The sequence below is a fragment of the Lacerta agilis genome, chromosome 14 (assembly GCF_009819535.1).
Source record: "Lacerta agilis isolate rLacAgi1 chromosome 14, rLacAgi1.pri, whole genome shotgun sequence".
NCBI lineage: Eukaryota > Metazoa > Chordata > Lepidosauria > Squamata > Lacertidae > Lacerta > Lacerta agilis.
The window spans coordinates 12,527,364-12,538,438 of record NC_046325.1 but is presented as its reverse complement, the minus strand read 5'-3'; the positions used below and the strand labels follow the sequence as shown (position 1 = coordinate 12,538,438).

Genomic DNA, 11,075 nt, shown 5'->3' with positions numbered 1-11,075 from the left:
AGGCAACTAGCTCCTTCCAACCAGAGCGTGATCCATTTCTTTGACGTGGAGCTGAACTCAGTGGCAGGTAAGTGAATCTCTACCCAGTGCTAAATCCAGGGCTTTTCCCAACCATAACTTAGTTCTGGCACCTCTCAGGTGGGCACCAGAGGTGTAGCATTGACGGGGTGAGGGGGGTGCAGTTTTTCCAGGGCACATTTTGCTCCTCATGCTCCCCTTCAACATCCCAGTCTCGCAAAGCAGTGTGGGGCTGGCAGGGCGGCAGGAAGACACAGGAGGCATACACCCTTCCAAACAGTCCAATTGGGCTGATTGGAAGGATGTTTGTATGCCCTGCTGCGTCCTCCTCCGCTGCTGCTGGGCACCATTGCCATTATAAGAGAACAAGGGAGAGAAATCCATCAATATGTGCGTGCAGCTGATGGGCATGGCGTGAAGTTTGAAGGAGGCGAGGAATGGCTCAGGGTAAAGGCCAGATTGTAAGGTGATATAGGGTGAAAGATGAACTCCATGGGGCCAAATGAGATGTGAGAGATCTGTGATCAGGACCTTCCATGCATGTTGCAGGTAGCAGCATTCACTGCACCACATTGGCTCTGTAATTAGCAAATAATAATAATAATAATAATAATAATAATAATAATAATAATAATAATTTATTTATACCCCGCCCATCTGGCTGGGTTTCCTCAGCCACTCTAGGCGGCTCCCAACAGGATATTATTATTATTATTATTATTATTATTATTATTATTATTAATAGCAATAAAACATCAAACATTTAAAAAATCCCTAAACAGGGCTGCCTTCAGATGTCTTCTAAAAGTCTGATAGTTGTTTATTTCCTTGACATCTGATGGGAGGCCGTTCCACATGGCGGGTGCCACCACAGAGAAGGCCCTCTGACTAGTTCCCTGTAGCTTCATTCCTCGCAGTGAGGGAACTCCAGAACACCCTCGGAGCTGGACCTCAGTGTCTGGGCTGAATGCTGGGGGTGGAGGCACTCCTTTGGGTATACTTGGCCAAGGTCATTTAGGGCTTTAAAGGTCAGCACCAACACTTTGAATTGTGCTCGGAATCAAGTAAATGGGTTTATAAAAATTAGGCATTTTGGGGCATCCGGACTGCGATCATGGTGGCAGAGGCAGGGGGCTCTTTATCTCCCCTTCCTCCAATCTGGTCCTGGTCCAAATCTCTCTCACACACATAACACACCTGATATTTGAGTCAAAGGGGGCAGGTCCTCCCATTCCTGCCAATCATATTTAACTTTGTTTTCATAGAAGCTTCCCACAAACACTCCAAATTCTACCACTACATTATCTGTAAGGTGTATAAAGGCTCTTGCCCCCCCCCCCCAAGAAACAGGCATCTCTTTAATGTTTCCCCTTTTCTTCCTCTTCTTTTTCCTCCCAGAAGATTCTTAGACGCCACCATGCTGGTCTCTGGCTGCCTGCTGGTTCGCCTGGCCATCCTTCTCAGCGTCCTCCTGGTGCAGTCCTGCCAAGGGCAGTCTTGGGAAGCTTTTCAAAACAAGCACATTGATTATCCCCAAACCCCAGCCTCCAACCCCAATGCCTACTGCAACCTCATGATGGTGAAGAGGAATCTGAATCCTAGTAGATGCAAACCGAGGAATACTTTTATCAACCATTCCAAGGAGTCTGTCCTAGAGGTCTGCGGCAAAGGTGGGAAGCATTGGCAAGATAAATTCTATGACAGCAACGAGAACTTCCCCATGATTGACTGCAGCTACACTGATGGCAAACCTCCAAAGGACTGCAAATACAAAGGCACAGGTTCCTCCAGACGCATTCGTGTCACCTGTGAAAACAAGAAGCCTGTTCACCTGGAGAAGGTGCTGTGATAGGCAGAAAACCACGCAAGCCAAGCTCTGCCCATTGAAGCCAGAATGCTTCTTGGGCCATTTCTCCCTGCAATGCATCCACATCATTGGCTTTCCCCGGTTTAACAGTCATTTGCCCTTTCCAGGGGACCCTGGGAGCTGTGGCTCTAAGGGCAATGGTGCCCGGCTTCTAACTAAGCATTCTGTTGCTTTCTCTCAATGGCTATTCTCTCAATAAAGCTCATGTTTGTCATTTGAGCCACTTCAGCAAATTCTACCAATTTGTTCAGCCAGAAAGATTTCTTTTACTTTTGTTGGTACTTCTCTGCCCACAGTCCCAAGTAAGAACACCTCAGGTTTTTTCAGAAATATTGTTCTTGTAATTTTTTTTTTTAGTTCATCATATATAATATTCCAAAACTCTTTAATTTGGGGGCAGATCCACCACATATGAATCAGGTTTCCTTCAGATACACCACACCGCCAACATTTATTTGAGATATTTTGATAAATCTTAGATAACTTTGACGGCATCAAGTACCATCTAAACTGCATCTTCGTGAGGTTTTCCTTGATGGTATAACAAGGCAGTTTGAACCTCTGTGGCGGGGTCCAAGCTCCTGCGCACCTAGCAGTTCAAAAGCATGCCAAAGGTGCAAGTAGATAAATAGGTACCACTCCGGCGGGAAGGTAAACGGCATTTCCGTGCGCTGCTATGGTTTGCCAGAAGCGGCTTAGTCCTGCTGGCCACATGACCTGCAAGCTGTTTGCGGACAAACGCTGGCTCCCTTGGCCTATAGAGCGAGATGAGCACGCAACCCCAGAGTCATCCATGACTGGACCTAAGGGTCAGGGGTACCTTTACCTCTATAATAAGCTGTAAATTTCATATTTACTTTCCAAAGATTCTCCCAGTCAGTCTTCTGGATAGGATGACCAAAATCCTGGGCCCATTTAATTATTACTGTCTTTACCTCCTCCTCCTCGACTTCTGAGTTGGTACATTCTAGAGAGGAGCTTAGTTTTAATATCTAGTAAAAACAAAGAACCTCTGTGATGCAATCTTCAAGCAGAAACCAAAAACAAGCACCATGACGGCCAATACAAGTAGTATATATTTTTCTATCATGTATAATAACAGTAAGACAATGGACAGTTATCCGGTATTAACACTGCTTCATGTATGTCTTCTTCAGCAATTAACTGCAAAATAAATGGGCAAATAAATAAATAAACAAAAAACCTGCATGGAAATGTATCACAGTCATCCATGAAATCAATATATCTGCTATAAATAATACAATGCAACATAACAATAATGATGTAACATAATAGCGTACCTCAATATACATTGGAAGCAATTTTCTACGGAGCAGTGTTCATAAGAATATGTAACCACTGCTGGTAATTCTCAGGATTTCGGGAGCTAATAAACCTACTTTTCTCATCAGGTGCACTCCATTACAATCATTTTTGAGCACAGTTAAAGCAACACCACTTTAACTGTGCTCATACATGATTGTCTATTATTTGGCCGTCGTGGTGCTTATTTTTGGTTTCTAGTTTTAATATCTAACAGATTACTTTCCAGTTTTGAGGGTTCCATAGCAAAACCTTTTTTTTTATCTTGTCTAAAAGTCTCATTAAGTTGATGGTATTGAAGCCATCCTGCAAGATGTTCCTTAATATCATCATAGTTCTTCAACTTTAGTTGATTCCCTTCCTCTTTCAACGACGATTTATAAGTTAGCCAACCTCCTCTCATTTTTTTTTCTCTTGATGCCTTAGCTTCCAAAGATGATACCCACCAAGGTGTCTTTGGCTCAATTAGATCTTTATATTTACTCCAAACTATAAATAAAGCCTTTTTTACAATGTGGTTAAGGTTGTTGTTGTTGTTGTTGTTGTTGTTGTTGTTGTTGTTGTTGTTCAGTCGTTCAGTCGTGTCCGACTCTTCGTGACCCCATGGACCAGAGCATGCCAGGCACGCCTATCCTTCACTGCCTCCCGCAGTTTGGCCAAACTCATGTTAGTAGATTCGAGAACACTGTCCAACCATCTCATCCTCTGTCGTCCCCTTCTCCTTGTGCCCTCCATCTTTCCCAACATCAGGGTCTTTTCCAGGGAGTCTTCTCTTCTCATGAGGTGGCCAAAGTACTGGAGCCTCAACTTCAGGATCTGTCCTTCTAGTGAGCACTCAGGGCCGATTTCCTTGAGAATGGATAGGTTTGATCTTGGTTAAGGTAGCCTTTGTGTATCTTAGCCTTATCATAATTGAGGTAGGCATGCCAATTGATTCAGTTGCCGTGCCCCTCCATGTCTAACAAGCTCGTATTCTGAAGTAGGCACCACTCCCTAATCCATGAGAAACAGGCTGCTGCATAATAAAGTTTTAAGTCTGGTAGACCAAATCTCCCCCCTCTCTTTAATGTCAAATGAATAATCTCTCTTTAATGTCAACACCTGAATAATCATGGCAATATGAAGAACAATGTCAGTTCTGTTTCTGGTAGCAGATTTGAGTGCAGTTTTTTCTTGTGAATATCTTTTGTAACTTACTTTGAAAGTGGCTTGGGACTTTGAAGTGGGGTGTAAGTGTTCCAAAGGAGTAACTAATTCTAATGCACTACCTTTGAAGTGGGACGAGAGTTTTGTGGTGGTTTTATTCACAGTGATCCCATTCAGACACACAAGACATCACATAGAATGAAAGAACTGCAGAGTTGGGAAGGACCCCGATGGTCACCTAGTCCAACCCCCTGCAATGCAGGAACCACAACTAAAGCATCCATAGTGTTCAAATCATCCATGTGTGTGAACCAGCCTTTACAAGTCTTAGTTAAACTTTGACCAGTATTATTCAGGCTGGCCCTAAAAATGTTTTTATTTGTGAGTGCTGTCATTGAGGGAGTGTAACTGGGTTTTTGTTTTGTTTTGTTTTTAGCAGAAGGGTTTGCTGGCTGATTTCAATTAGAAAGCATTTTAGGAAAGTATTTATTGCTGCTGGTACTATTAATAGCAATGAGCTCAAAGGTACCATCATGTTTCACACACCTATACTAAGGCATATTTTAATATTTGAACAGCACACCAATGCAAAGGTGGCCAGCAATGATGCTTTCCCCCACCCTCCGCCCAGGAAGTTGCCTTGGTCCAGTATACCTGAAGGAACATCTCCACCCCCATTGTTCAGCTCCGGGGTCCAGCTCCGAGGGCCTTCTGGCAGTTCCCTCAATGTGAGAAGTGAAGCTACAGGAAACAAGGCAGGGGGCCTTCTTGGTAGTGGCGCCAAACCTGTGGAACTCCCTCCCATCAGATATCAAGGAAAGAAACAACTGACTTTTAGAAGACATCTGAAGGCTGCCCTGTCTAAGGCCATAACTCAGTTCCGGCACCTCTCAGGTGGGCACCAGAGGTGTAGCATGGACGGGGTGATGGGGGAGGGGTTGTTACTCTGGTTGCAGTTTTTTCCAGGGCACATTTTGCTCCTCATGCCCCCCTTCAACATCCCAGTCTCGCAAAGCAATATGGGGCTGGCAGGACGGCAGGAAGACGCAGGAGGCATACACCCTTCCAATCAGTCCGATTGGGCTGATTGGAAGGATGTTTGTCTGCCCTGCTGCGTCCTCCTCCGCTGCTGCTGGGCACCATTGCCATTATAAGAGAACAAGGGAGGGACACCCATCAATATGTGCGTGCAGCTGATGGGCATGGCGTGAAGTTTGAAGGAGGTGAGGAATGGCTCAGGGTAAAGGCCAGATTGTAAGGTGATATAGGGTGAGAGGTGAACTCCATGGGGCCAAATGAGATGTGGGAGATATGTGATCAGGACCTCCCATGCATGTTGTTCACTTGAAGGTAGCAGCAATCACTGCACCACATTGGCTCTGTAATTACTAAATAATAATAATAATAATAATAATAATAATAATAATAATAATAATAATATATGTATACCATGCCCGTCTGGCTGGGCAGTTCCCAACAGGATATTATTATTATTAATAATAATAAAAGCAATAAAACATCAAACATAAAAAATCCCTAAACAGGGCTGCCTTTAGATGTCTTGAAAAGTCAGATAGTTGTTTATTTCCTTGAAGGTGACCCGGAAACTGCAGCTAATCCAGAATGTGGCAGCCAGATTGGGATACTGCTCTTGAAAGACCTACATTGGCTCCCAGTATGTTTCCGGGCACAATTCAAAGTGTTGGTGCTGACCTTTAATGCCCTAAACAGCCTCGGCCCAGTATACTTGAAGGATCGTCTCCATCCCCATCGTTCAGCCCAGACACTGAGGTCCAGCTCCAAGGGCCTTCTGGCAGTTCCCTCACTGTGAGAAGCGAAGTTCCAGAGAAACAAGCAGAGGGCCTTCTCGGTAGTGGCGCCCGCCCTGTGGAACGCCCTCCCACCAGATTTCAAGGAAATAAACAATAATCCGTCCTTTAGAAGACATCTGAAGGCAGCCCTGTTTAGGGAAGTTTTTAATGTTTGTAGTTTTATTCTGTTTTTAATGTGCTGTTGAAAGCCACCTAGAGTGGCTGGGGAAACCCGGCCAGATGGGCGGGATAGAAGTAATAAACTAAACTATAAACTATATGTGTTGTAAATCATTTTGTCACAAGTGTGAAACACGCATTGCAACCATTTTTAAACCATTGATTCTTCATTTTATTTGATTTGTATAACAACAGTGGGACAGGATATCGATTTCTAGCTGTAGACTAGTGAGATTAGTATGTCTATAGAGGAGAACATAATATGTCTAGTAATCATTAATCTCACTTCGTGTTTAGTTTATGCATCTCTATATACTACTCAGCTAACTCCCTCTTAACTCATGAGAACGTTATATTGTCTAAATTTTAGCCAGTGATAATCAATCAAATTTTATAACAGAGAGGGTGCCTTTTGGCCTAACACTTTTCTTTTCACTTATTAGAAGGTGGCAAAGGAATATGTGTAGGTAGAGTAGAATTATCCGTAAATTTCATATCACGGCAGAACAAGACTGCTTCCTTGCCCAAGCCCAGCTGATACTGCCATATGTAAATCTTCCCATTGGGCTGCACGGTTACACTAATAGCTTCTTCAATCTCAGTGGCTTCGTTCCAGTCTTCCTGCTCTGTGTTGACACTGTTCCCACCATACTGAGCAGTGAGAGAGAACTGGAACTTCGCAATAGCCTCAGTGAGAGCGCCTGACTGATATGAGGCAGACATGGATATGTTCCAGTTATGCTCCACACTGGTCATCTTCTGCTTGTTGTATCCCACTTTCTTAGTGATCTTCTTATTCCATACAATGGGAGTGCTGGAGTCATTGCAGATGGTCTTGATAGCTTCCCATCTACCATAAGCCGAGCCATGGGTAACAGCCATTCCTCCAGGGAGCATGTTCACTACATCACTATGGAAGGAAAATGTTTCAGCATCCAGATTTCGGTTGAAGTTGGTGCATTTATAGTACTGAATGCCCCATTCATCAACGGGTTTTACAAAGTAATAGTAATTATTGATGCCCCAGTAATAGAGACCATCCTTGCAAGCTGGGTGAAGTGAGTATTCAACTGCATCTTCATCTTTATTCATATTACTGACCCGACGGTAAACACCTCTTTCCTGGAAAATGATATAGAAGTATCCAAAGGCTGAGAGGTAATGGTCCCCTCCACGGCAGTTGGGATGGAGGCTGTATACTATAGCACCCGAGTCTTCTTTCATGTTGCTGACACGGCGATAGTTGTCTCCTTTGATTATGTAGAATAGGTCATCGTCATAGGCTAAGTAATGATCTCCTCCCTGGCAAGATCTGTGCAGGCTAAACACTTCAAGGTCATAGCCGTGATTGAAATTGGTGGACTTCATGTAGCAGCCCAGATCTGAACGGACAATGAAGTAATAATTAACTCCCCCACAGAAATCAACCCCTGGGGCTTTGTTCTTAGGGACTATCTCTGGCATGGTGCTTGATTCTGGGGAAAAGAAAGTGATGTATCCAATTAGATCAGAAGATTTCACAAATTGATTATTTATTTACTCTTTGTAATTACTTTATTATTTATGATAATGAAAGAATTAACTGAATTTGCTGACCTCTTGGAAAACAGTCTCAATGCACACACAACATACCTGCAAGTGCCAAATATAATTCCAAAGGTAAATGATTACTAATTAATTGTGAGGTGCTTTGAAAGACAGACCAAACATCTTCTGCTTCTCAAGACATATTTCTCTATCTATTCCTATCTCCATTTGATAGGAGACCCCCCCCTCCCCTTCCAAGGAATATAATACAGCTTTTGACAGGCTGATCAGTTTTAAAAGCAGTTTGCCCTGTGACTTTAGGGAATGGCTGTTTGAGAAACGAAAGAGCTAGATTTTGCTGAAAATCAATGCTAGTTTGAAGGCTCAGTGTGGCTGGAAGGGGCAGATAAACTTACTTGCCTACCATGATTCTAGATTCAGGTAGGTAGCCGTGTTGGTCTGACACAGTTGAAATAAATTAAAAAATTAAAAAATTGTCCAGTAGCACCTTAGAGACCAACTAAGTTTGCTCCGGGTATAAGCTTTTGTGTGCACGCACACTGAAGATTTCATGTGCATGGTATCCGAAGAAGTGTGCATGCACACAAAAGCTTATACTCAGAACAAACTTAGTTGGTCCCTAAGGTTCTACTGGGCAATTTTTAAATTTATTTTTACTTGCCTACCCTCAACCTCAGTAGTTAATGCTATACAGCAATTGTACTATAGTGCTAGACTGTTGAGGTTCAGAGTAAGGAGAGGAGGAGAGTACACATCTATGGGCGTTGGGGGAGGGGGGAGAGAGAAGAGATTTCCCAGTTCTTTATTCCCCCTCGGATTTTCTTGTGGCATCTGATTTGTTCCTTCTAACACCAAAGTTGTTCATGGTCTTCCAGGGGGTTCAGACTGTTAAGACCAGATGAGCATACCTGCTTGGGATTCCCATGCTGTAAGATCTGTACTCCCTCCATGTGGACTCAAGGTTTAAATATGGGTATAACTCATATTTCTTAAAGTTACAACATTATTTACCATGTCTTCAATTTTCCAAGGGAGACCAGCCCCTGGGTGAATACCGGGAACCCCCTGGTATCCCCTTCCTACAGCTTGGCAGAGAGAGAGAGTGTGTGTGTGCTTGAGTATGCATGAATCTCATTTTTAAATTCAAACTCTGTTGCGGGAATACATGGTCTGTTTTAGTAGACTGGTTGTTGGATTATTAAAAGGAACTTCATTTAACTTGTAATGTTATTGCTGAAATAAAAACCTTAGAGTGAGGTTTGTTCTTGGGTCTCTTTCTCACTCTGCACAATCCCCTCCCCCAAATGAGGGCTGGTGGTCTGATCAGCCACTAAACTCCACCATTTGCGGTGTGTGTGTGTGTTAATTCAAGAATATAAAAAGAGGTGCATAATAGAAGTTTATAAGGTTATGCATGGCACTAAAGAAGTGGCTATTTCTCTCTCCCTCTTCTTCTGCCATAACTCTGTAGAGTTCAAGAGGTTCTATTAAAATAGCCTGATAGTAGAGTTAGCGGACAGGGGAGAAGAACATACTTTTTCACACAATGCAAAACTCCCTTATGAAAGTCATGATCACAAAGCACTGAGATAGCCAGTGTCTCCTGGTGACTTCATGCAGCCCTACTCACTGCTATTCAAGAAGTTAGCAACACTGAGTTTGCATAGGATTGCATTCCGAAAGTGATCTGGAGGTCGGTATGGATGTTCGTAATATAGGATAAACTTTATAAACTATTTACAGAATGAATGTTCAAGGAAGCCCTAGCTGCTCTGTTGCTGAATCCTTCCCCTATGCAGAGGCCCCTTCCAGTCTCAACCCACTGAAATGGAGAGCGTTCTCACAGATACCTCTGGCCCCCTTCCAAACCCGAGATGTTGCATATGAGTTCAGAATCTGTTGAAATGAGAATTCTGCCTCTGGATAACAATGATCTCTCACATTTACAGGAGAGTGAGCTGACAAAGGTCCATATAGTTAAAGCTATGGTTTTCCCAGTAGTAATGTATGGAAGTGAGAGCTGGACCATAAAGGCTGATCGCCGCAGAATTGATGCTTTTGAATTATGGTGCTGGAGGAGACTCTTGAGAGTCCCATGGACTGCAAGAAGAACAAACCTATCCATTCTGAAGGAAATCAGCCCTGAGTGCCCACTAGAAGGACAGATCCTGAAGCTGAGGCTCCAGTACTTTGGCCACCTCATGAGAAGAGAAGACTCCGTGGAAAAGACCCTGAAGTTGGGAAAGATGGAGGACACAAGGAGAAAGGGATGACAGAGGATGAGATGGTTGGACAGTGGTCTCGAAGCTGCCAACATGAGTCTGACCAAACTGCGGGAGGCAATGGAAGACAGAAGTGCCTGGCATGCTCTGGTCAATGGGGTCATGAAGAGTCGGACATGACTGAACGACTAAACGACAACAGAGTAAAATAAAGGAATTGTGGTTGCTGGAGGGACCAGAGATGCCCATCCCTAAAGCCTTTGGGAAGGCCCCACGTCACTTCTATATCACACAGAGAATATCATTGGCACTCAATAATTGTAAAGTTAGACTATAGGTCCACAAAGAAGCACCCCTCCTTTATGCCCCAAATTCTAAAGTAGTCTCTCTCCACTCCTGCCCAGTAGCCCTCCAAGACTTACCGATTTCCGCACAGATAGTTTTGTAATAGGTGGCAGCTGCTTCTCTTGGTGGAGAATGAGGAAAATGTGTGAACAGTTGCTGTTTAAATAGGATAGAAGAGGCTACGGGTTAATGAGAAACTACACACTGCTCCAACTACATTGGAACCAAAAACCACATTTTATTGATTTTTTTCAGACAATGAACTGAGGTCACCACCAAGGGCCTTGACAAAAGGCGTTTATCACGATCAACCTTTGGGCTTCTGATGTTTCCTTCTCTCTGTTCTGGCCACAGCACTTCACTCCATGCTCCTCCAAGCCAACTTCCTGAAGGAGCCTTACTCTCACATTTCTTAGCCAGGCCAACAGCATGCTTAAAACATGTGGCCCTCCAGATTTAGTTGTATTCTAACTCCCTCAGCCAACATGGCCAATGGTTAGGGATGGGGGATGAGGGAAGAAGGAGAAGAATTGTTTTTATTTATTTATTTATTTATTTATACCCCTCCCATCTGGCTGGTTTCCCCCCAGCCACTCTGGGTGGCCTCCAACAGAA

The 11,075-nt window shown here is 43.7% G+C and overlaps 1 protein-coding gene across 2 annotated transcripts; it reads left to right on the top strand.

Annotated features, from left to right (window-relative positions):
• Nucleotides 1-2,097, top strand: LOC117058772 (ribonuclease pancreatic-like). Of its 2 annotated transcripts, none has more exons than XM_033170132.1 (2): nucleotides 1-67; nucleotides 1,420-2,097. In XM_033170132.1, the coding sequence occupies exon 2, from the start codon at nucleotides 1,436-1,438 to the stop codon at nucleotides 1,865-1,867; it is 432 nt and encodes a 143-aa protein (XP_033026023.1). In that variant the 5' UTR covers nucleotides 1-67; nucleotides 1,420-1,435; the 3' UTR covers nucleotides 1,868-2,097. The 2 variants fall into 2 exon arrangements, with proteins under 2 accessions (XP_033026023.1, XP_033026022.1); XM_033170131.1 differs by having other exon boundaries at nucleotides 1,417-2,097.
• Nucleotides 2,098-11,075: the final 8,978 nt, after the last annotated feature.

Bases quoted from the DNA above. Each gene is read 5' to 3' on its own strand.
- LOC117058772 (XM_033170132.1), top strand. From the start codon at position 1,436: ATGCTGGTCTCTGGCTGCCTGCTGGTTCGCCTGGCCATCCTTCTCAGC.